The sequence below is a fragment of the Hypanus sabinus genome, chromosome 3 (assembly GCF_030144855.1).
Source record: "Hypanus sabinus isolate sHypSab1 chromosome 3, sHypSab1.hap1, whole genome shotgun sequence".
Taxonomy (NCBI): domain Eukaryota; kingdom Metazoa; phylum Chordata; class Chondrichthyes; order Myliobatiformes; family Dasyatidae; genus Hypanus; species Hypanus sabinus.
The window spans coordinates 108,625,658-108,652,544 of record NC_082708.1 but is presented as its reverse complement, the minus strand read 5'-3'; the positions used below and the strand labels follow the sequence as shown (position 1 = coordinate 108,652,544).

At 41.3% G+C, this 26,887-nt stretch overlaps 1 protein-coding gene across 1 annotated transcript in view; it reads right to left on the bottom strand.

Moving 5' to 3' along the window:
* Window positions 1-1,502: 1,502 nt before the first annotated feature.
* Window positions 1,503-26,887, bottom strand: part of gucy1b1 (guanylate cyclase 1 soluble subunit beta 1) — a 45,067-nt gene continuing 19,682 nt past the window's right edge. The window contains exons 5-13 of the mRNA XM_059963356.1: window positions 18,439-18,636; window positions 17,123-17,353; window positions 15,121-15,237; window positions 14,893-15,026; window positions 12,474-12,671; window positions 7,865-8,102; window positions 5,603-5,743; window positions 3,007-3,161; window positions 1,503-2,845 (exon numbers count right to left, since the gene is read on the bottom strand). Coding sequence (XP_059819339.1) covers window positions 2,722-2,845; window positions 3,007-3,161; window positions 5,603-5,743; window positions 7,865-8,102; window positions 12,474-12,671; window positions 14,893-15,026; window positions 15,121-15,237; window positions 17,123-17,353; window positions 18,439-18,636 — 1,536 coding nt within the window. The 3' untranslated portion in view covers window positions 1,503-2,721. The remainder of the gene's footprint in view (window positions 2,846-3,006; window positions 3,162-5,602; window positions 5,744-7,864; window positions 8,103-12,473; window positions 12,672-14,892; window positions 15,027-15,120; window positions 15,238-17,122; window positions 17,354-18,438; window positions 18,637-26,887) is intronic.

The following is a 26,887-nucleotide window of genomic DNA, read 5'->3' as shown; positions in this document are numbered from 1 at the left end:
ACTATTTCTTCATGGAAAAGTCTTTATGCTGATGCTTTTTATTTATCTTATTATCTTATTCTGCATGACATTGCATAACATCATGCAGAATCAGGTAATTCCATTGAGGTAGTTTTGTGATCAGGCTAATATTTGCAAATGTATTTTCAAGCACAAAAACAGACTAATATATTGTGGTGTTTTGGAATCATTCCTTGCCAGTTGGTAAGAGAACAGATCAGGCACACAACCTGATTAATTTGGTTACCTCAAAGTCCATCCATAAATTAACCCCCCCATAAATTAACCCCCATGGTTTCTGTTGTGAGTCCAAGCATTATTCTAGTGCAAAATCACTCATCAAGTCATGAAGCCATAAGGTTAGCTTATCAAGTATATTTTCATTCATCATATCTTGCATTTGCATAAAAGAGGAAAAAGTAGTTTTTATTATGGTATTTTTATGCTTTTAAATTATTATGCCACCAGTGGGCAGTTTCTCAGTTGTCACAGAGGGATACATCACATCTCATTAGCAAGGCTACTCACCGATGTGGGAAGCTACTTTTCAAGATGTAATGAACTACTTTCAGTGGTCCTTCAAATGACACCATGGCTTCCGTCACATTTATATACGTGTGTGTGCGCGCTTTGGATCTTGTAGTCAATGAATTACGGTACAGATTAATCTAAATGATTCACTTTTTCCTATTATGACTCATCAAGGCCTTACATCCAGGGTGAGACTTTTTTTTAAACATGGCATTTTACACAACTCTGCAGAAAAACTGGATGTACTTCTCTTGGGAAGATAAATTTGGCTTTCATATAACAGTAGTTCCTTTAACTTTTTCATTCCATTTGTCTTCTTTCTTGTAAGAACAGTATGTAATTTGCCTGTTGCAGTAGTCCAGGAGAGGAGACGCCGGAAATGGTGCAGTGTGGCGTCCATGCTGAGCTGGGAGCAGACACTGCCCGTTGATGCTGCCATCTAGTGTTCAATCAGTGGAAGGACAAGCTGGAGTGCATGCATACATTCATCTGTGGGCAACTGAGAACTGCTTGTACTTGCTGATAACATCCATGCACCTTCAATTTACAAGGCATGTCACTCTGGACTTGGACTAGGTATTTTTGTGTGTGATTGTATGTTTATTTGCTATCTTATAGATGCTAGATGTGCCTTGTGCTGTGCTTGACTGTAGGCACTGTGATTTGCACCTTGTCCCAGGGGAATATTGTTTCATTTGGCTATATTCATGGGTATTCATGTACGGTTGAATAATGATTGAACTTGAATTTGTTTATGTTTTTTCTTGTGAATGCTGCTTACGTAATGCTATGTGCTTGTGATGCTACTGTAACTAAGATCTTTGTTGTGCATGTGCACATGTGTACTTGTGCAAATGATAATAAACTTGACTTTGACTGTTTTAGCCTCAAACAATTTACTGTTCATTTTGCATTTGAACTTGATGCAAGTAAAGCAGCATCAGTGGAGGCAAAGTGGTGCTCTAGGTTTTGGACTGAGACCACGCATCAGAGCTGAGGTGAGAGGGAGGGGTACGATAGGTGAGAAGTAGAACGAGATGAGGTGTGGGATGATGGATAGATGAAGAGGCTGTATTTAGTTTGTTCCTGACAGCTAAAGGAAAACTTGAAATGCTCACATAGATGGAGGGCACCAATGATTCCCTGACACGTGTGGGAGCAGCAAAGCTATGACCGTCAGCGACCTGGAGTGATGTCACTGCTGAGACAGTGACAATGATAATGACTCTGACTTTGACTGTCAAGAGTTGTCCTGGCACGATTTAAGGATACAGAAGGTTATTGAACTTGGAGGATTTCTGTATTGAAGTGCAAGTACATAACCATTTCTTCTTAAAGAATCTTCAGTACGTGTCATGTATATTTAGTGAGCAGCAATTCTTAAAGATGATTCAGCCCGATATCATTGACTGTATCAACACCACCCCCACAGAATTTGCTGGAATTTTGACAGAACCCATCCTAAGAGTCCAAGTAACGCTGACTTCCCACTGTTCTTTCAGGCAACCCCTGGAAAGGTTACAAAACTTTGGCTGACCATGGAATCAAGTAATATCTGAGGTGATGGAGTTCTGGAAATTTTGTATCTCCAATTACTGTTGCAGTTCCAAGCCAAAGGGAAGCTTCCCCCCACCCAACCCAAAAAAATGAATACTCCATGCAATCTGGGAGGAATTGGTACCTCAGCAATTACGCTGTCTCCTGCAGACACCTCCCCCACAAACATTTCCAATGGCCATGCACAGGACTTCCCAATTGGATGGTTTCATGTGCAATCAGTACACATCTTTGGGTCCCACAAAAAGTTCGCAACATCCAACAGGGCTAGCACAGCAGAACCACATCCCCACCTTGTAAACCGTACAATCTGGCAGCATGTTGAATCAGCGTTTCACAGAACCTTGTTCTTTTAAATAAATACTGTAAGATTTGGCACATTTCACAAATCCTTGCTTTCCAAAGTAAACCTGAAAGTGCTTGCTAGTATTTGTTTATTTAATGAAGAAAGACTAGAAACCATCGTGCTATTAAACAGTTTTCATACTACTTGTCAGAGTTCTTATAAAATGCCCTTTAAATTCATAAATGGTTCGTTTTACTGCTGTGACAGTTAATGTTTGAGTATATATCAAATTAATGATGTTTCCATGGTTTATGTCCAAAATTATATATTCTTTGATGAATCGTATTTCAGTCTCCGCTTTTTCGAGACAGGAACCAAACTTTCATTGGTTCTTTCTTACCCTTCATGCTAACCAGATCTCTATACTCCAGTTGAAACTGTTCATCTGAGTTCTCGGCACTCATAAGGCATCTAGTTATAAAAGAAGATGGAAGTTAGGACTATTTGTCTAATTTTAAATGCAGGTTAATACACTGTCAATGGAGAGACATGTGGAAGGTATAAACATGATTTGTACCCCATGCTCAGCCAATGTAATCATACCATTCCAAAATAATTCAACTACCACTCACCTGTATGTATACTCTGAGACATTGATTCTCCCTTTTTCTCCAGTGGTTTCTGTCCTGCTTGTTAAATTAACAGTATTTCCAAACAAGCAATAGCGAGGCATTCTCTGGCCTATTACACCAGTGACAACTTCCCCAGTGTGAATGCCAATAGTGATCTGAAATGAAAGCAAATATAGTTTTGTATTATACTTAAAGAGTGCAACACCAGGATTCACAGCACCAAGTTCAAGAACAGTTACTACCTCTCAAACATCAGGCACTTGAATAAAAAGGGCTAACTACACTCATTTGGCCCATCACTGAGATGTTCCTGCAACCAGTGATCTCACTTTTTGGTCTCGTATCTCATCATCTCATGTTCTTGTTATTTATTGCAACTTGCCTATTGCCTGAATAGGTCAACGGCAGACGCAACCTCAATGGCTCTCCACACAGCTTTAGACCACCTGGACAACACAAACACCCATGCCAGGATGCTGTTCATCGACTATAGCTCAGCATTTAATACCATCATTCCCACAAGCCTGATCGAGAGTTGCAGAACCTGGGCCTCTGTACCTCCCTCTGCAATTGGATCCTCAGCTTCCTAACCGGAAGATTACAGTCTGTGCAGATTGGTGATAACATATCCTCCTCACTGACGATCAACACTGTTGCACCTCAGGGGTGTGTGCTTAGCCAACTGCTCTACTCTCTGTATACACATGACTGTGTGGCTAGGCTGTGATAATAAACCTGATTCTGATTATTGCTATTTATTTATACTTGCATTTTTTGCACAGTTTTGTCTTCTGCACTCTGATTGAACTTTCATTGATCCTGTTATAGTTACAGTTCTATAGATTTGCTGAGTATATCCACAGGAAAATGAATCTCAAAATTGTATATGATGCCATATATGTACTTTGATAATAAAATTTACTTTTTACTTTGTACCAACAGTGTCTGAGTTGCGGCCAGTAGGATTGCAATTAGGAAAGGTCTGGTTGACCACAACTAGAGAAATATATCCATTTCTAGTAACCACACTCTTAAAAAATGTGAAGATGGAGATGAAGACGGTGTCTCAGAAAGGCAGCGTCCATTATTAAGGACCTCCAGCACCCAGGGCATGTAATTTTCTTACTGTTACCATCAGATAGGAGGTACTGAAGGCACACACTCAACGATTCAGGAACAGCTTCTTCCCCTCTGTCATCCAATTCCTAAAAGGACATTGAATCTTTGGAAACTATCTCACCTTTTTTTAAATATACAATACTTCTGTTTTTGCACTTTTCTTTAATCTATTCAATATATTACATAATTGATTTACTTGTTTATTTATTATGTTTAATTTTATTTATTATTTTCTCTCTCTCTCTCTCTCTCTCTCTCTCTCTCTCTCTCTGCTAGATTATGTATTGCATTGAACTGCTGCTGCTAAGTTAACAAATTTCACGTCACATGCCGGTGATAATAAACCTGAGAGGATATGACGAAGGGTTGTTAGGATCATTCCAGGTTGTAAGAGCTGCATTTGTCGTCCCTGGAGCAAAGGGTGCTCATTTGAAAATGCTGTACAAGGTTACAATAGGTTTAATAAGGTCAATAAAGAAACGTTGTTCCCTTTAGCTGATTGTATTAGGATAAATGGGACATAGAGTTAAAGGTAGAATGAGACAAATAGGAGATTTATGTGGAAGTTCTATTTTTTTATATAATAGATGCCAATGAACTGGAACACTGCCTACAGAGTGTCAGATGCAGATACAAAGATTTCAAGACTTAAACTGGAGGGGTCCCAAAGGGAAGTTTTAACAGGTAGGGCAGGGGTGCAGCAGGGAAATGGAACTTAACAAATGGCACTTCAGTGAAATGGCATGGTCTCAGTGAAAACTAATCTTCTCTGTGCACAGTTCCATGCTTTATTTCTTCACAACTCTATAGGCTATATTTTAAATTAACCACCATCTTTAACTTCATTGATAGCCTGTAATGTATATTCCATTGTCCATGGAATCTTCCTTTTGCAAATGTCAAGATCCCCCTCTCAGCCTCACCAGTGTAGTCCAAAGGAAAGCTTATGAAGCAATATGCTTGGCACCAGCCTGGCAGCTGGAAAGATGTTCAATGACACCCAGCAGCGTTAGAGGCTCCACTCCGGATTTGGATTTACTCCCATAGCCTTCGTCTCTCCCACGGCTACTCTCAAGGCGGTGTGGGGCTACTTACCCACAGCTAGGGATCTGGTACTCGAGCACCAGCACATGTCCACACACTGGTGGGCCTGCATGTTATGTGTGCAGGGCCAGACCTCCTCCCTGCCCTCTGTAGTCCAGCCTGAGTCTGAAAGGAGTTCAGTTTCCATGTGTCGTCAGCGAGGAGGCACCACATCAGCTTTGTTGTTGGAGAGGCTATGGATGGGCCGGGAGAGACTCACACACTCAGTTCTCCTTTTCGCAAGACTGCTAGCAAGCGGTGGAAACTAGAAGTGAGAGTAACAAGCACTACCCACAACAACCATTTTGACATGGAGATTTATAAGGATTCTAAATATACCACAGAGAAGGTGGGTGTAACTATCATATGCATCTCAGAGCTTTACGAGGCTAACCTGCACAGGTTCTCCATCAATCTTCACCTGTCCTGCAATTTCCATCATGTCTAATGCCAGGTGACATATAGAACGAGCATGATGGACGCATGGCTCCGGCAGGCCACTCACAGTCATGTACTTATCTCCAACCGTCTCCACCTGAAAAAATAAGGAGCAAGTAAAGGCTCATTAAAAGATTTTTAAAGGATAGTGAACAATCTAAAATTTGAAGATGTAACTGTTCTCATAATATTTCAACTGTTGTATTAATTCAAATCGGAGTCAGTCAACCTCATTATACTTCTTTTCAATGCCTTAGCGTCAAAGATCCTTTCAACAACAATGAGCCAGATTGTGCTGGACAGGATTCGCAGTCCACAGTCACCAAACACACGGACTCCCCTGGGCTGACTCTCCTCACCCACAAAGTCTTTGGCAGGGTTTAAACAATGATTAGACTGTGGGTAACCCAAAAACAAAGAGCCAAAGGTGGGAAGAGAGGTTTGTTTCCGGTCAATGTTGCGTTCGCTAGTTTTTAAGTATCGCTGACACTCAGAGACTTCTAATAACTACTATTTTGATGAATTATTTCAAAAGTAAAACTGAAGAATATTAATATCAGAAAAGTTGAAGAAAAATACAGAAATAATTAAAAGCTATAGGAATATAATTAAAAACGGCTACCTCTCTGCATATTAATCTGCAGGTTTAGAATCCTTGTTGACATTGGAGATTTGATTGCCATGCCTGATACAACTTTGCACAGGGAATTTTAGTAAACTTGTTGCCCTCCAAGGGTGACAGAGCATAGCAAAACATCTGATCTACATATTCAGAGATTTGTAACAATTTGAAAGCTGAATATTCAGGGTTGCCAACCATGGCCAGCAGAATCTGGATAATATAAAATACACCAGTGCCGTCTGATAAAATCTGACACCTAGTGTAGAAATAATAGAATAAGTGATCAAATATTTGTTCAGAAGCCAAAAAAAACTAACTGCTGGAGGAACTCAACAAGTCAAGCAGCATCTGTGGAGGCAACATGGTGGTCTATGTTTCAAGTTGAGACCTTGCAATGAAACTGAGGAGAGGAGGAGGGTTAGGAAAAGGGTTGATATTATCAAGTGTTCTTCATCATAAGTAGAAGGTGAGAGATGATGGATAGATGAGGATAGTTAAGGGGAGAGTGGAGGAAGTATTAAGACAAGAGGCAGGTGGGTGGTAGGTGGAAACAGATAAGGGAAAAAGATTGGGGGGGAGGAGAAGGTGAAGATTGAGCAGAGGTTGGATGATGATAAAGTGGAACCACCTAAAGGAGGGATGACGGGCAGATGGAACCAGATGGTGAGGGGACAGGAAAGGTAGAAACGACGATTCTGCACAAGTGGAAACAGGTGGGGTAAGGTAGCAGATCTAGATAACAGGTGGGAGGAGTGTTGCATTCCTAGAAGAAGGTCTGTATCACTATCTTGTCTATACCTGCACTCAGAAACATGAATTGAAAAAAAAAGGAATCTTGCCCTTACTTATTTACTTTTTTCACACTAATTCCATGAGAGTGAGCTTTATTATGTATCTCAGATTTGTGGGTTACAGTAAGTATACTCATTACAGTTACTTGGGTTACAGTTGGTGGGGGTCACCTGTAATCTGGAGAGACTGCAGAAGCAGATTTTCCTCCTTGTGGCACATTAGACTGAGGAGATATGTTCAAAATCAAGGAATTTTAATATAATTTGAAGGTAATGACAAGAGTGAAGATGACTTATTTTTCTGCAATGACTGAATAAAAACTGAATTGTTACTGCTGAAAATACGTTGGAAATAGATCCTCTCGTAACCTTCAAAAGGGAATTTGCAGGAGAAGGTTATAAGGAAAGCTTTCTTTCCAGGCAATCACCCAAGATCAGGGTGAGGGACGATGTGCGGAATACTTTCCATTTGGTGATTTATCACCCTGAGTTTATGGAATTAGGCAAAGAAAATCAGATTTAGATGACAACTTCTAAATGATTCTGTTAGCACCATTTTTACTGAGCACATCCCAGTCCACAGTGTGTGGGACATTTGTTTCCATTTGTTGCTGATGGACATACAAAATAGCAATAGTTACACCTTGTATTTTACTTCTGAAATCTGGTTCCAATTTATTGAGACTGATTTTAGAATAGTAGGGTAACACACACATTACTACATTTATTGCTACTAACCAGTATCAGATTTCTAGTCAATAGCACTTACTTCTAAACTGAGTCAAATGAAAATAGGATAACTCACCTTAAACACATAAGGGTTTATGCGTGAATCAGTGAGGATGTCAAATTTTGTATAAAGATCATTGAGGAGATTTACAATTTTCATAGCTCCCTCAGTTGAGGCATGTTTACTGCAGAAAGAATTGAATCCAACAATTCCACTGAAAAGGATAGTTACGTTGTCATAACGTTTAGCAGGAACAGGACGCTTGTGTCTCAGCTCATTAGCAACAGAATGGGGAAGAACTGAGTACAGTAATCTGAAAGCAGGTGAATGTAATAATCAGATTCTCAAAATATTTAAATATTCTAACTTTAACTAAGCCATTGGTTTCCAAATAAAAACTATTTGGCTTTAACTTAATAATGCCTAATTCAGCAAAGCCACTGGATATAGGAAATTAATAATCAGTAACAATCATAAACACAAGAGATTCCGCAGGTAAGAATGTGATTGGATGGAGTTCTGAGCATGCGCAGAAATGAAGGAATAATCTAGAGAGCATGGCAGTGTAAAACGTGGTTGCTGTTTGCTGTTAAATAAAAGTTCTAGATATATTCTTCCAGAATATGTTTCTTTATGAGTAACCCTTGGTACCTATAAAGAACACAACAATAAACACGAGAGATTCTGCAGTTGCTGGAAATCTTGATCAACACACAGAAAATGCTGGAGAAACTCAGCAAGTATCAGCCATTGAGGAACACAAACAAGAGAAAATCTGCAGAAGGTGGAAATTGAAGTAATACACACAATACTATAGAGGCATAGTAAATTTTGGCACATGAAATTGAAAATGGGCTGCATGCCAACAAGGTACCTGTTGGTCTCTGTAAAATTCTGCTGCAGAAGGCCAAAAAATAATTTGCTATAACTCAGGCCTTGTTGAAATAATAGACTCAAAGATATTGCCCGCATATTCTTTACTACTGTTCAGTGCATGACAGAAAACATATAGGTTACAATTCTTGTTTGTGTGGGGTGAAGATGGGTTTTAAGCCTCAGAGTCAGGCATCATTAAAGGAGAGGGAGTAAAGAAAGATCTTTGCCAACTGGGGAAAAGGACTCAAGGAGAGACTGAGCTGTGAACCATTGTGGGGTCCTGGCCCATCCTGAGATGCAGGCTCCTAACAGGATGCTTCAGGCAGGTCCTCTTTACCTCTTTGCAACTTGCTTTGTGCCCCCTCCAACTAATAATCAATGATACACTATGAATGATGCAAAGGATTTCCTCAGAAACTGTTCAGAATAAAGACGCAAATGATTACTTACAGGCTTGCTTCAAAGAATTAGCATAATTGAACATTTATTTAAATACTGTATGTTTGTCTGTGGTTCATCTTTTTCCTGCATAGTTTCCTACATTTTACCTAACAGCTAGATGACGCCAAAAACTCATAACCCCATAAATATATATATAATCTTAAAACCCAAAAGATATGTATTAATTTTAGTTTTACTCTCTTTAATTTTACACAGCTTATCATACTGAGGAACCAGGAAGTGAGAGATTAAAAATAACATACGAGTAGTGACTTTCTTTCAATTTACTTTATTATCAGTTGATAGTAAGTAAACTACGGAATCATCACAAAATGAGGTCGACTGTGCTTAAGCCAAGTCTCTGAAAGAGTTAACAATTTATCTTATCTCTTTGTTCTTTCCCTGGGGCTTTGCTGTTATATTTTTCTTGTTAAATGAACTCACTGTTGAAAGTTACTATTGAATCTGAATGGATCACTCAACACAGAGAATGCAATTCAGATAACTTGCTAAGCAAAAATAAATCTTCTCACTTCCACCCTTTCTACTTTGCCAATTATCCTTCAAAGTTTCCTCGGCTTATAGAGTCAAAGAGCTCAGAAACAGGACCTTCTGTTCATGAGAACCATGCTGTTCCCTTTGGCCACATCTCTCTGTGCCTTGCCTTTTTAAGTGATTGTCCAAATAACTCTTAAAAGCAATAGTTGTATCTGGTCTACTCTCTTTAACTGTGTCTGTGAGGAGGTGTGTCAGAGTGAGATAGGTTGAATGGTGAAGACTGTGGAATTGATGAAAGACAAGTCAGGTACACAAGCACCACTTCTTAATGAAGGACCTGAGTTGCAAAGGGTGAGCAGCTTCACGTTCCTAGCTGTCAACAACATGGAGGATCTATTCTGGGTCGAGCACATGCACACAATCGTGAAAGTGACACACCAGTGTCACTACTTCTTTAGAAGTTTCAAGAGATTTGGCATGTCATTGAAGACTGACAAACCTCTACAGACGTACAGTAGAAAGCATTCGAGCCTAGAATGAAAACCTGAATACACAAGAGCCCAAGAGGCTACAGACAGTGGTGGACATAGCCGGTTCAACATTGGGTGCAGCTCTTGCCACCATCGAGCACGTCTAACAGAGGCGATGTCTCAGGAAGGGGACAGCCATCAGTAAGGGCCCCCACCATCCAGGCCATGTCCTCTTCTCATTCCTGCATCAGGGAAGAGGTACAGAAGCTTGAAGACCTGCACCTCAGGGTTCAACAACCATCTATTTCCCCACTATCTTTTGACTCTTGAAGGACTGTAACACTAACTCCGACAGTACCTTTGTGCTTATTTTGTTAATCCTGTCATATGCACTATATATAACTTAAGTTCAATTAAACTTACGTTTCACTTATGTTTGTCACATTTGAAACATACTGTATTGCTGCTGCAAGAAGTTAATTTTCTTGAAGTTAATTTAAACTTGTGGGGATGGGTGAGTCATGGGCTGGATGTCCTGCTCATTTAAGGAAGAGGAAGTGACTCCCATAGCCTCCCTTTTCTAGGTGTAGTGATCGCCACAGGACCACTGTTTGGATTTCCATGCAGGAGATCACTCACCTATGACCTCTCTTATACTACTGTCCCCATAGCAACACCTTCACATGGTGTCCCTGTTTTTACTGAGTTTGCTTCATCACAACACGACTGAGTGTCCAGCAGTATGACTGGGCGGGCAAACTGGGATCATCGGCATTGGCTGGCAGCCAGCCTGGGAGAAGGACAACTCCGATTCCAAACCCGGGTAGATGGAACTCATTAGCCTTGCCAGGCCAGGAGAAGGAAAACTCTGACATTCAACCTACAGCCTTGTGGTCACCACAGTCATCACAGCTTGCTGTGCCGTTGCAGAACGCCCCCAGCCTACAGCGCGGAATCGGTCCACGTGCATCGAGCTTTACTATAAACCTATGTAGCACAGGTGGGAAGAAAAGTCCTACAGAGATGGAGTTCTCTCTGGATCTTCGCAAGCAAAGAATCAGCCATCACATGTGCGCTCATGATAATAAACTGATTCCACCACCGTCTCTGGCAGAATGTTCCAGATATTAACCACTTTTACAGTAAAAGACATACCTCCAAGATCCCCTGTATAAGCTCTTGCTCTCATCTTAAACCTGTGCTCTCTTGCTTTTGATAACTTTAACTTGGAAAAAAAAGTTTTTGACCATCTCTCATAACCTCATATACTTCTGTCAGGTCACTTCTCAACTTCCATCTTTTCAGAGGAAATAAGCTTACACCATCCAGTCTCCCCCTCCCCCCAGCCCCATATAAAGTCCTCCAATACAGACAATACCCTGATAAATCTGCTCTGCACCCTCTCCAGTGTATTCATATTCTTCCCAGAGTGGCATACAATAACCCAAGTGCAGCCGAACCAGTGTTTTGTGAAGTTGCAATATATCAAATCTTATATTCTATACCCTGATCCATGAAGGCAAGCATTTCACATACCTTCTTCACCACCCTATCCTCCTGCGCTGCCATTTTCAGGGAACTATAGGCCTGCATCTCTGTCTTCCTGTTCATCCACATTCCCCGGTGCCTTAACACTTACCACATATGGTCTACTCCAATCTGCCTTCCAGAAATGAAACACTTCAGACTGCCAGAATTAACTTCCTACTGCCAATGTCCCACCCAACTTTCTGACTGATCTATACCCCGATACCACCTTAGAAAACCTTTCTCACTATCCATAACACGCTATCTGCATACATACTAATCCTAACCCCTACACCTATATGCAAATTATTAAAATATATCACAAACAGCAAGGGTCCCAGCATAGCTCCATGCAGTACACCACTAATCACAGACCTCCCTTCCAACCTATCTTTTGCCTCCTGTCACTAAGCTAGTTTTGGATCTAATTAGCCAGCTCTAATTGGATCCTGTGCTTTAGCCTTCTAGATCCGCCGACAATACTGGACATTGTCAAATTCTTTACTGACATCAATTTGGATACCATTAGTTATCCTACCATCAAATTGCTGAACTATAGTACCCAAACTACTGTCATGCCTTGTTCTCATCAGGAAGGAGATACAGGAGCCTGAAGACTCCTGTACTGATGCCACAAAGACAACAAATTTCACAAGGTATGGCAGTGATATAAAACCTGATTCTGATTGTTAAAACATTTAACAGTTTTACATAACTTTACAGTATTTCCTTTCCATCTCTAGTACTACAATGATCCTAGCTTTTCCAGTCTTTCCTGACAACTTAATATACCCTCTATTCTCAGCTTTATGGCTTAAGAAAAGTTGGCAAAAAAAAGCATACACTCCATTTCCCAGCCTGATGCGGCTTACCTGTCTGTCTTTTTCTTTTCATCTTCCAATTCTCGCAGTGTATGCTGCAGGCGATCAGTCAAGATTTCTAGTTCCTGTGTAAGTTTGTACTCTTCTCTAAACTGCTCGCCCAACAAAACAAGGTCACGTGTAGCATCATGTATCGGGATATCACTGAGGTAGAGGCCCCTCCTTGTCAGATCATCCAGATTCATTACACTAAATTAAAGATTTTTTTTATATACTTTACTGATGGATTATAGAGAGAAATAAGTTTATCTGCATTGAGGCTTCCATATAAATGCACCACCGCATGCACGCTTATTACGTTCCTTTGAATACCTTAAGTAAAATATCTGAAAGTCCAATATAATGAAAATTCACTGGAATGTATCAGCTATCTTAAAAAAATTTAACAGCATTTCTCATTAAGAGTGCATCCAAAGCTATGTAAAACAAAGCAACAACATCAATGAAACATAGGACAGAAAATAATCAAAATTCAACCTTGTCAAAATTCTTTGTGCTACCAAGTACAAAGAACTTGTGTGGCACGTGGCCAAGTGGATAAGGCATCAGTCTAATGACCTGAAGGTCGCTAGTTCGAGCCTTAGCTGAGGCAGCGTGTTGTGTCCTTGAGCAAGACACTAAACCACACATTGTTCTGCCAATGACACCGGTGCCAAGTTGTATGGTCCTAATGCCCTTCCCTTGGACAACATCGCTGGTGTGGAGCGGGGAGACTTGCAGCATGGGCAACTGCAGGTCTTCCATACAACTTTGTCCAGGCCTCAGTCATCATTGAAATTGATGGACAGTCAAAGAAGCTACCAAGCGGGAAATGTCATTATAATTTACAAGAGGCAGTCATTCAGCTCAGAACAGGGCAAAAATTGACTTCTAAGCTAATTCTGCCTTTGACCTTCTTGATCCATGCCCCTCTAGTCCTCATGGCCCTTCTAATGCTTTCTCCAATTAATTAATTAATTAATTTGAATCCACATCTACTCACTATCTGCCTCTTTGGGAAGGAAAGCAGGCCGTTCCTGTTTACCTGTTCAGGCCCCTCATAATTCTATACAACTCCATTTATCTCTCCTTTTATTACAAAGAAAGCTACCCCAGCAAAGGCATTCTCCTGTTCAGGCAATGGCTATGCGCAGTATATCTCCTTTGTTCCATCCCATTGGCTATGAATAGAATTGTGCACCAATGGTATGCAGACCCACTGTGGACTTTAAAAAAAGGAGACAGGAATAAAAATTCTTGAGGATATTGTACAATCTGACTGAAACACTGAATGGGATATCAGGCCACACAGGAGATTCCAACTACAGGCTACATGAAACCCACGGACCTTCCTTTTCGTCATGGAACAGGTAAAGAAACCCATTCCTGAATGTGCAGACTCAATAATGAGGCAATATCTGATAGCAGAGAGAGAAGCTGTTCAAACTTTAGTGCCTGCAGGGAAAGCTTTGATCTATCATCCAGGCTCATCATTGCTCTGAATTCCATTCTTGGTAAGGGATTGAAGGCTGCAATGGCATTCCAATGATATGTCCACCAGTAGGTTTTACAGCCAGCTGATGTCCTGCCCTGGCTCTGGAGAAGCAATAATGGAGGACAAATCAGCTGTCAGAATTGACTGGTTCTAATTTTACAGAATGAGACACAGGGAGTTCTCTTCAATTGGTTAAGAAGCACCTGGAGACATCTCTTCAGTGTTTCATATACTGCACAGCACTTCTCCCACAACCATATACATAGTAGAATGAGTTTCTGAAGGACTCACATAAAGCATCTGACATGTGATTATTATAGAGTGCCTGGCTTAGGAAATTCTGGTCAATGGTGATCCTCAGGATCTTGATAATGGTAGAATGGGTAAAAATAATCTCACTAAATGTGAAGCAGAAAAGGAGAAACTTCACTTGATCTACATGGCCATTGCAAAGCTTGACTGTGACTCGGTAGTAATCTCAGAGTTCAACTTTTTATTGCTGTTAGACACAGAGTGTCCCTCCATTTGAGCCTGAGGTTGTCTATGCCAACTAAGGATCATTGTTTTAGAACAGATGTTGATGTTAATGATGGAGAAGACATTTCTTCACTCAATGGTCCATGAACCATTTGAATACATAAGCCTAGAGGGCCTTGCATTCTTTGCCAGTGTAGATACTCCAGACTGAGAATGGTAGATTTTGGATACTATGGGATCTGTAGTTAAACTGGGATCAAGGATTAACTACTTTTACATGATCTTAGTGAACGTCAGATGAGAATAGGAAATGATTGAGCCTCGTCCTGATCCTTATTCTTCTATGCTGTTAACATCTTTGAAAAGAAGAAGAGTCTACTTAAAAGTTAATAGGAATACACTTTGTTCTAGAAATTCTGTAAACTTAATGTACAGTTTCTTGACAATTGAAAAATATACCTGGGAGAACACAGGAAAAGTATATTATCAGCTTCAGGTAAATAGATCATCTGCCCCTTCAAACGCAAACAGCAGATCTCAGGACCCATCAGTTCATTGTAAGATTCTGCCTTTTCTACATTCAGCAAGTCATCCTAAAGTAGTAAAATAGACGTGTTTTTTTTTTAATCATTTACTCTTTAATGATTTTGATTAAGTTTGTAATAGAAGAATTGAAGCTTGGGTTACCTTAGTTCTTAACACAAAAACTGTGTTAATATGCGAGAGGATTCCATGAAACGAGAAGTCAATATGTGGCCGAACCAAAGAGAAAACTGACAGGAGGTTACAATTCCCAGGCTGCAGCTAAAGCAGAACGTGAGGAAAAATTACAAACTTTACTCTATTCATAGTTCTGTCATTCAAGATCACAAATTGAACTTCTCCATCATCTAAGACAAAAGAGAAGAAAATCAAATGCAAAGAAAAGCTGTGTTGCCCTGAAATACAGCAAGGACTTGGGAGGACAGATTTGATGAAACGGAGGTTTGAGCAACAGGAACACAAACCAATTTGGTACAGTACCGAAGACCTGAGCAAATTTCTACTCTACAGTTGAAAGCATCCTGAGTGCCTAGCATGGAGACTTCATTGGACAGGATAAATAAAAGCTGCCGAGGGTTAATGACCATTAGGAGCTCACCTCCCCATCATCAAGGACTTCTTCAAAAGGCAGTGCCTCAAGAAGATGGCATCACTCATTGGGGACCCTCAATACCCAGGACATTCTCTCTTCTCAATACCGCCATTAAGGTGGGGGTGCGGGAGGCAGAAGTTGCACAGTCAACATTTTAGGAACCGCTCCTTCCCCTCTGCCATCGCTTTTTCTGAACAGTCCATGAACCCATGAACACTTCCTCACTATTTTGCTCTCTTTTTACCACCAGTATATATTTCTTTTGGTAATTTATAATAATTCTTTATGCACTGCATTGTACTGGTGCCGCAAGACAACATATTTCATGGCATATGACAGTGATGATAAACCCAATTCTGAACTGGAAAACTCGGTTATTCGAAACTGCTGAATTCAATATTAAGCCCTACAGAAGTTTTTTTTCACCACTAACATCATTCACTTCTTTCTATAACCATCTCCTCTGCTGAACCAGTTATAGTTAACAAACCTTTAACACCATCTCACCTATCTTGGCCCCTCTGCAACCCAGTACATTTGTAGCAACTTTCCTTAGTTTTAATGAATAGAGCTGATAACTGTGATTCTCTCATCAAAGGTGCTGCCTAGCCTGCTGAATTTTTAACACTTTTATTTTTATTTCAGACTTCCAACATCTGTAGCTTATTACTTTTCCAAACTGATAAAACTCACTTAGATAGAACAGCACTTTGCTTGCATGCTCTATAGTCTCAACTATTTGCAAAACTTGCTCAATGCCATGTAGTATTTTCAGTCCTCAACAAAACAAAATTCAGCTAAAATTAGAGTCGTAGGATCATACAGCACAGAAACAGGCTCCTTAGGGCTGTCGTGTTCATGCCAACTATCAATTACTTATTTATGTCAGCTGTCCCTAACCTAGGGGCCATGGACGCCTTGCATGATGATATTCTTCTGTGGCATAACAAAGGATAGAATATTTATATTCTAACCTATATTTATCCTCTTTACTGCATATGGGTGTTGGCACGTGGCCAAATGGTTAAAGCGTTCGTCTAGGTCACTGGTTCAAGCCTCATCTGCGGCAGCATGTTGTGTCCTTGAGCAAGGCACTTAACCACACAATGCTCTGCAATGACACCGGTGCCAAGCTGTATGGGTCAACTGCTGGTCTTCCATAAAAAAATCCTTTCCAAGGCACAAATCCATGGTCTATCGAGACTAACAGTCTCTAATAACGTCTCTAACTAATATGGTCTTCATACATTGGCCTTCACTACATTAGTGAACCTACTGCACTAGCTGCTGCACCACAATGTCATCCAATGGGAAAAAGTGAGAGGTTAGACAGAGACAGAGGAGAAAGTCAAAGAGTAATAGAGATAGAGATTGAGATATGTGTCTGAGAGAGAACCAGATGGGGGGGGGGGGGAGAGGAGGAGAGGGGGGAGGGGGGAGAGAGAGAGGGGGGGGAAGGGGGAGAGAGAGGGAGAGGGGAGAGAGAGAGAGAGGGAGGGAGGGAGAGAGACCATAACAGAGTTTATCATCTTATGATTCCTACTGGATAAATACCTGTGGAAGGACGCGATAAATTGCATTGCCAGACTGAGTTACTGTCAGTTTTCTGTCAAACATGATGTGAAAGGGAAATGCTTTGGAAAAGGTGAATGGACTGATCCTAGATTCCTGGGTACTGTTCTCCTCAAACTTATCAAGATCTTCTGAAAAAGCCACTTCTTCAGAATCCTTTTGCTCAATCAAAAATTGAATGTGATCACACTCTTCACTCTTCTGCTGGACCACCTAAAATGAAGAACAGATTTACCTTAGCGACCTCTTCAGTCTCAGGCAAAGAAAAGTATCAAATAAAAGAAGCAACTTTCACTGTTAGTAATGTTCATTCTAAAACCTGAAGCACACCATCTGTTGTTATCTTCCTTTATCAAAACCAGAAATTTAAGCATATTTAATAGGGCCCATAAGTGAGCTTTTATAAGAACAAAAACATATACCAAATGAGATCCTTGATTCTGTCTTCACTGAGAACACATTTCATAAATGAGAAGCTGATAGAAAAATTGGTTGGATACAAGGAAATGGATGGGATGAATTTATACGGATGTCTCAAAAAAGAAAATCATACAGACAAGAAAGGATCATTCTAAAAGCTGAGGAAGCAAGAACTGAAGTAACAGAGGTTCTGGCTACAATATTTCAGTCCATGATGGATATGCAAGTAGGCCCAAAGAATGCAAGTGTTACAACTATTTTAGTTCTCTTCTATAAAATTTACAGAATAAATCCAAGGAGGAGTCTACAGCTACTTGCGTATTCATGTGACAGAGCTATTCCATTAAACCTATTCCCACTCTGAACTGGAAACTGAGGAACATAATTCCAATATCATACAAATTACAAATATCAAGACTTAACTGCGCATGTTCGAGTTAAGAAATTATATGGCTCGTAAAACACATTCAAATGGCAAGACTCCAGTCTCAAGCCATTTCTTCCTAGTCCAAATCACAGACAATCCATACATATTGTAATATCAATTACAATAAACGTAGAACTGGATTAGCAAATAATATCATTAAACAATGAAAGGATAAATGTTAAATTTTGAAATGGTTAAAGATAATGTTGCAATAAAGTGGAGGATTATATAATTCTTCAAGCATAAATTTGGTTTCAGCATGGAAGCAATTTATCAGTGAGCTTTAGTGCTAAGTAGTTAGTAGAATATTGTATTCATTTCCAGCATGTTCATGTGACAGAGAGTACTATGATTGGCAAAACTCTGGTACATTAATTGATACTGACATATTGCACCCCAGTCTCCAGTTCTCTAACCTCCATTATTAAAACTGCAGATTTTATGATCTTACCTTCATGTCTATTTCAGTGCCATGAAGCTGCTGCGAAACTGTTTTAATTATTCCAATTACAATATCCTGCAAACCTTCCCTTTCTGAATAATAATGTAAAAGGAGACCTTTCCCTTTATCAGCGTCTGTGCATCGGAAAGATGGTGCACGCATCCCTGGGTAAATGGTAGCCAGATGATCATGTAAAGCATCAAGGTTCTAAGAAGAAAAGATTAACAATTCCCTTCGTATTTATCAAAGTATTTTAAAGCATAATCATTATTTAAGCAACAAAACAGAAAATGTTAAACTTAATGCAAAGGTTCTAGCTTCCTCAACACATTTGCTGCACCATATTCTAACCTTATCATAGCAAAAATAGCAAATAGCAAGGCTATTCTTGAGAACGAGGGCATGAACCCAGATGTAGTGGTCCATGTAGGGACCAACGATGTAGGTAAGGTGAGTGAGGGGGTCCTGCTTAGAGAGTTCGGGGAGTTAGGAGTGAAGCTGAAAGGCAGGACCTCCAGGGTGACAATCTCGGGATTGCTACCTGTGCCACGTGCGAATGAGGCGAAGAATAGAATGATTATGCACATTAATACGAGGCTGAGAGCATGGTGCAGGAAGGAAGGGTTCAGGTTTTTGGATAATTGGTCTTTGTTCCAGGGACGTTGGGATCTGTTTCGAAGGGACGGTCTACATCTGAACCGGAGGGGTACTAACATTCTTGCAGGAATGTTTGCCAGTGCTACTCGGAGGGGTTTAAACTAGATGTGCAGGGGGCAGGGATCCAGAATACGAGAGAAGATGATATGATGAAGGATAAGGGACAGGTGGGGAATACACGTTTCCCAAATATTAATTGTGTAAAGGAGAAAGGTGAGACAGAACATGTGTTGGAAAAGTTACATGTACAGAGGGTTGGTCAGAAGGAGCATGGGGTTAAAAGTGTAGAAGGTTTGGGTGATCTTGATAAGGTCATCAAAATTCAAGGTGCAATTAGCCCGATGGAAGTTCAAGGAGCTGGGTTAGGTACAATAGACAGTGTTTTAAGCAAAGAGAGGAGGAATGGGCTAAGAATTATATACTTGAATGCACGTAGTGTCAGAAATAAGACAGATGAGCTTGAAGCTCAGATGAAAATGGGGAACTACGATATTGTTGGGATAACGGAGACATGGCTGCAAGGGGATCAGGCCTGGGAATTGAGTGTACCAGGGTATACGTGCTATCGTAGAGACAGAAATATGGGAAGAGGGGGTGGGGTGGCCCTGTTGGTGAGGAATGAGATTCAGTCCTTAGCAAGGGGTGACTTAGGAACAGGGGAAGTAGAGTCTGTGTGGATTGAGCTGAGGAACAGTAAGGGTAAAAAGACCCTAATGGGTGTTGTGTACAGGCCACCAAACAGTAGCGTGGATATTGGGTACAAGTTGATTAGGGAGTTAACATTGGCACGTGCTAAAGGTAATGCAGTCGTTATGGGAGATTTCAACATGCAGATGAACTGGGAGAATCAGGTAGGTGCTGGACCCCAGGATAGGGAGTTTGTGGAGTGTCTAAGGGATGTATTTTTGGAACAGCTTGTGCTTGAGCCAACCAGGAACGAGGCTACTTTGGACTTGGTGATGTGTAATGAACAGGAATTGATAAGTGATCTTGAAGTAAAGGAGCCATTAGGAAGTAGTGATCACAACATGATAAGTTTTTATCTACAATTTGAGAGGGATAAGGGCAGATCAGAGGTGTCAGTGTTGCAATTAAATAAAGGAGACTACGGAGCCATGAGGGAAGAGCTGGCCAAAGTTAAATGGGCGGATGCCCTGGCAGGAAAGACAGTGGATCAGCAGTGGCAGATATTCTTGGGCATAATACAAAAGATGCAAATGCAGTTCATTCCAATGAGAAGGAAGGATTCAAAGAGGGGGAAGGGGCCACAGTGGTTGACAAAGGAAGTCAGAGATTGTATAGCATTAAAGAAAAAGAAGTATGACAGGGCTAAGATGAGTGGGAATACAGATAATTGGGAAAGTTTTAAGGAACAGCGGATCTTAACTAAAAAAGCAATACGGAGAGAAAAAATCAGGTATGAGCTCAGTCTAGCCAGGAATATAAAAGGGGATAGCAAAAGCTTTTTTAGCTATGTGAAGAGAAAGAAGATAGTTGAGAACAATGTTGGCCCCTTGAAGAATGAATTGGGAGAAATTGTTATGGGAAACAAAGAAATGGCAACAGAATTTAATGCATACTTTAGATCTGTCTTCACCAGGGAGTACACAAGCAATCTCCCAGATGTATGGATGGGCCAGGGTCATAAGATATCAGAGGAAATGAAACAGATTGACATTAGGAAAGAAACTGTGATGAGTAGACTGATAGGACTAAAGGCTAATAAATCCCCGGGTCCAGATGGTCTGCATCCGAGGGTTCTAAAAGAGGTGGCTCAGGAAATTGCGGATGCATTGGTAATCATTTTCCAATGTTCCTTAGATTCAGGATCAGTTCCTGATGATTGGAGAGTGGCTAATGTTATCCCACTTTTCAAGAAGGGAGGGAAGGAGAAAACGGAGAACTATCGCCCTGTTAGCCTAACGTCAGTCGTGGGGAAGATGCTTGAGTCCATTATTAAGGACGAAATAGTGGCATATCTTGATGGCAGTAATAGGATTAGGCCGAGCCAGCATGGATTTATCAAGGGCAAGTCATGCTTGACTAATCTGTTGGGAGTTTTTTGAGGGTGTAACAAGGATGTTAGACAAGGGTAAGCCAGTGGATGTAGTGTTGCTAGATTTTCAGAAGGCATTCGATAAGGTGCCACATAGGAGATTGGTGAGTAAAATCAGAGCTCATGGCATTGGGGGCAGGGTTTCAACATGGATAGAAAACTGATTGGCAGATAGAAAGCAAAGGGTAGCAGTGAATGGGTGTTTCTCGGACTGGCTGGAGGTGACTAGTGGGGTACCACAGGGCTCTGTATTGGGACCACTGCTCTTTACGATTTCTGTCAACGATTTAGATGAGGGCATTGAAAACTGTATCAGCAAGTTTGCTGACGATACTAAACTGGGTGGCAGTGTGACATGCGAAGAGGACGTTAGGAGAATACAGGGAGACTTGGATAGGCTGGGTGAGTGGGCAGATACTTGGCAGATGTCATTCAATGTGAATAAATGTGAAGTTATCCACTTTGGAAGCAGGAACAAGAGGGCAGAGTATTGTCTGAATGGTGTAGAGTTAGGTAAGGGAGAAATGCAAAGAGACCTAGGAGTCCTAGTTCATCAGTCAATGAAGGCAAATGAGCAAGTGCAACAGGCAGTGAAGAGAGCAAATGGAATGTTGACCTTTATTACAAACAGAATTGAGTACAAGAGCAAGGATGTCCTTTTGCATTTGTACAGGGCCCTGGTGAGACCACACCTGGAATATTGTGTACAGTTTTGGTCTCCAGGTTTAAGGAAGGACATTCTGGCAATTGAGGAAGTGCAGCGTAGATTCACTAGGTTCATTCCTGGGATGGCAGGGCTGTCTTACGCAAAGAGATTGGAGAGATTGGGCTTGTGCACACTGGAATTGAGGAGATTGAGAGGGGATCTGATTGAAACGTTTAAGATAATTAAAGGATTTGATAGGATTGAGGCAGGAAATATGTTCCAGATGTTGGGAGAGTCCAGTACCAGAGGGCATGGATTGAGAATAAGAGGTCAGTTATTTAAAACAGAGTTGAGGAAAAGCTTCTTCTCCCAGAGAGTTGTGGAGGTGTGGAATGCACTGCCTCGGAAGACAGTGGAGGCCAATTCTCTGGATGCTTTCAAGAAGGAGCTCGATAGATATCTGATGGATAGGGGAATCAAGGGATATGGGGACAAGGCAGGGACTGGGTATTGATAGTGAATGATCAGCCATGATCTCAGAATGGCGGTGCAGACTCGAGGGGCCGAATGGTCTACTTCTGCACCTATTGTCTATTGTCTAAATAGGAAAAAAAGGCAAAATTTGAAGGAAAAAAAGCTGGTCCCTCCAATTGTGAGAAAGTTCAAAATTCATGGTCAAATGTGGATGGATATGAAAATTCCTCATAACTGATCAAAGCTGTCACTCAAATTACACTGAAATTATGCATTCCTGAAAAATCAGTGGTGTGTGCCAGTAAATCTGCTAATGATGCATTATGATCTGTGGCTCCTTTGAATTTCAATGGAGAGAAACAACTACAAGTACGAAGGGTAACCGGAGAAACCTTCAGTACAGTCTGTCCTCAGGTCACGAATTGATGCCTGTCTTATGGGCACCCCCACACACAACTGAGTTCCCATAACGTTATTAAATTCAAAAGTCCTTCAAACAGCAGAACCATTCTCCTCTCTACATTTAGTAAGTGTTCTTACATGCCATTCATTACAATACTATTGAATGACTGTACGTTTTTCAACTAATGGGCAAAAATTAAATAATGGACATCTATACAAACAGAACCCCAGAGAGTACTTTTTATAGTTAATTAATTTAAATGACTGAAATTATTTTTAAGTGTTTGAAAGCATTTGTGCTTCTGATTGTCCTTATTTTAACTGAGCTTAATTTTTTAATACTTTGGAATATGAATGCCTGATACATTCAAGCTGTCATATGTACATGTGCGTAGAACCATAAACTCGACAAAGCTTGCGTTCAGGTGACCTGACGTGCAACTTGACGTTGAATCCTTCTCACTCAGACATGAGTGAGGTCCAACTAAGCTTCAGTTCTCCCTGTACAATCCAAGCCTTGTAAGCTGCTTAAATTAAGGAAAAGTTCAAATAAAACAGAATGTCAGAGGAGCATAGAAAGCCTATGTGTGAAATAACGTGTTAATTCCGAAGTAAAATAATACTTGCGAAGTGTAGTTTATCAGACAGAAATATTTTATAAAATTGCTGTCTTTGAAATTGGACCCATTTGCACATATTTGGTAAAAGTTATTTTTCCTTGGTGAGAACAGACTTATTATTTTCAGGCCAAATGGCATCTATCGGGAAACTTGTGTCGATAAGTCCATGAGTGGTTCTCCACGATGCAGATGGTATTTCCCCACTCGGGGTGAACCATTTCCCTATCTGCTGGGTATCCAATGATGTCAATGATGTCACAGTTGACACATGGCACACTTAGTCCAGCAAAAGTTATATTGGGAGAAATCTATAATCTTTAGCATTCATTTATGAAAACCTTGAATACTGTATTGAGCAGTGAGCAGGGAATATCTACAATCTTTACTGTTTAGTCATGGAAATCTAGGAAAATACTGTGCAGGGTAATAAGACGGCAGTTTTAATCCAGTCATAGCTTATTAATATCCATTTTAATAGAGAGGCTTTACTTTAGTAGGCAGCTGTCAATCACAGGGGATCATGGGTTTGCGCCTCTGGCAGACTGTGTCCTCTCCAGGGTGCAAGCCTGGGTGGAAAGATTTGAAGAACCAGCTGTTGCCCATCAGCGGCTTCCCCCTCTCCATGTCACTGACGTAGTTCAAGCTAAGGGCAAGCGCCGATACAGCTTGGCACCAGTGTCATCTCAGAGGTTACCAGAGTGAAGTTGTAAACAACATCAAACTGCCCTAGGGACTCCGGCTCTGGATTTCTTCCTCGGGTTTACTCCCAAAGCCTTTACCGTGGGTAGGTATGGGTGCAAGGCAGTGCAGGTGTAAAATCAGAGCTTTCCTTCTCCTCGACGGGCTACCCTCCAAGATTGATGAGCCCCGCCTGCCTGAATAGAGGGGCTTAACTGCAACAAAGACATAAAATGTTAGAAATTCTCAGCAGATCCAGCAGCATCTATAGAAACAGAAACAGAGTTGGATCAGCCACAATCTTATTCAAAGGTCCAGCAGGTGTCCCAAAACTGTGAGATTCAACAACACAGTTTGGATAAGGCTCTGAAAATCCGGTCTGACTGGAAGAGTCTTGCCCTGCACCCACGCCATTTAAAGAGGTCATTCATTATGTACAGAATTGCTGGACATTGACTGGACAGAGGCGAAGCAAGGATAGGGCTTGTCTATCTAGGAGACAGCCTTTGTTTCATCTATCACTGTGGGTGCTCCAGCCATGGTCTGTCTTTCTGAGTATCCAAGATCATCCTAAACAGGGCCACTGCACGAGGTCGTGTGGGGGGGGGGGGGGGAGGATAAACAAGATTTGACTGAAGTAAACATACCCCAGAAGCCTTTCCACAGACGCCAAGAATTATTTTCTTCTGTGTAGCTAGAATTGTTCCAAAAGCTATGCTCCAACCACAACCTTTTTGAAAAGAACTGCATCTGGAGAATAAAATTCAAGTCACAGGTATTCTGTCACCTTCTGCAGGTGGAGCTCTGCTTGTTCTGGTGAAGTTCCTCATTGCCTTCTGAAGCTCTACCTCATGTCAGCCAGTAGCATCAATAGATGCTGACTGCAGCATCCCATGATAAATAGGACGTCACAAATCTTCTCCCTTGAAGAATGAAACTGATTTCATCCTTGTGTACACGGTATTGGGCATTGGAAAGTAGCCCAAATAGAAGACTTCAAGGGGTATTAGTCAGCAATGTGCATTACCAAGGCCTCTGCAACTGGAAATGCTGCCATTCTGCAAATCTCCTGCTTGAACGACCAGTAGGAAAATGAAGGATGCTATGCATCCAGGAACATTGCAATGCTCATCCAACCTGAGGCAATTCGTAATGCCAGCCGTTTTTATCACGTGCCACATTTCTCGAGGAGACATCAGACTGCATAGAAAGAGAGAGAGTTTAAAAGAAGTGAAGGGGCAGTCGGCCCTTTTTGCACCATAGTTTCTGAGGAGACATCAGATTGCATAGAGGGAGAGAGAGTTTAAGAAAATGAGATGGGCACTTTTTGTGCACCACTGCTCCTGAGCAGACATTGGACTGTGCATAATTATGCGCATGGCAAAGACCAATAACAAGAAGTTAGGTTAACAAGCAGTCATTCTGTGAATGGGCCAGTGTTAGAGGAGGGAGTTGAGGCCTTGGTTCATTGAGGTTTGGCGAGGAGATGGAAGCCAAAGGTGCATTTTTTTATGCTATTTAATCATTCTTGTTGCACATTTAGAGCAGAGGAGATGCCAGGCTGGATAGTGGAATGCTCCTCTTGTAGGATGTGGGAAGGCAAGGAGACGTCCAGTGTCCCGGATGATTACACCTGCAATAAGTGCATCCAGCTTCTAACAAAACATGCAAGGAGTTGGAGCTGGAACTGGATGAACCCAGATCGTTCAGGAGGTTGAGGGATTGATCAACAGTTACGTCCAAAGTGCAGGTCAAGATGTTAAGAGGGCAGCCCATGCAGAGAACCCCGGTAGACATTCTCCTCAATAACAGCGCTTCGGATACTGTTAGGGGTGAGTGGCCTAGCACAGTAGTCAGATGTCTGGCTCTGCAGCACAGAAGGGAAGAGGGGAGAAGGGGGTGAGTTGTAGTAATAGGGAATCCGTTGGTTAGGGAAACAGAAAGAAGGTTCAATGGGAGAAAATGAGATTCCCGGTACCAATGTCATGGGTAGGAGAGATGACGAGGTCCTACAAAGTGACTTCAGGGAGTTAGTTGGTAAGTTAAAAGATGGGATTTCCAGAGTTGTGATCTCAGGATTGCTACCCGTGCCACATGCTAGTGAGGGCAGAAATAGGAAGATCATACAGTTTATCACATGCTAAGGAAATGGTGCAGGAAGGAGGGCATCAGATTTTTGGATCATTGGGTTGTCTTCCGGGAAGGTAGGACCTATACAGACTGCAGGGGGATTAATATCTTAGTGAGAAAGTTTGCTTGTGCCGCATGGGGGCGGGGATGGGGTTGTTAAATCAGAGTTGCAGGGGGATGGGAACCAGGGCACTAGAACTGATAGTGGAATGGCTGTGGAGAAAGATGTTGTTAAGCCTACATACAAAGTCAGGAATCAAACAGGTTACGCTTAGTGTGACTAATGTTCTGAGCTTTTCATTGCAAGGAGTATTGTAGAAAGGCGGATGAGCTCTGGGCATGGATCAGCACTTGGAATTATGACATTGTTGCCAAAACTGAGACTTTGTTGCAGGAGGGGCAGGACTGGCAGCTCAATGTTCGGGGAGTTCCATAGATGAAGATGTAAACAAACAGGAAGGATTAAGAATAAGGTGCCATTACTAGTCAATGAAAATGTTATGGCAATGCTCAGACAGGACAGGCCAGGCCAGAGAGCTCATCCAGTGAGGCTTTATGGGTAAGACAGAAGAATAAGGAATGTATGACAACATTAATGGGATTATATAACTGACCACCCAACAGTCCGCGGGATTTAGAGAAACAAATTTGTAGAGAAAACACAAGCTGTTGCAAGAAACATAAGGTCTTTTCACATGTTGACTGGGACTCCCATACACTAAAAGGGCTGGATGGGAAAGAGCTTGTTAAATATATTCAGGAAATCTTCATTAGTACATAGAAGTCCTAACTAGA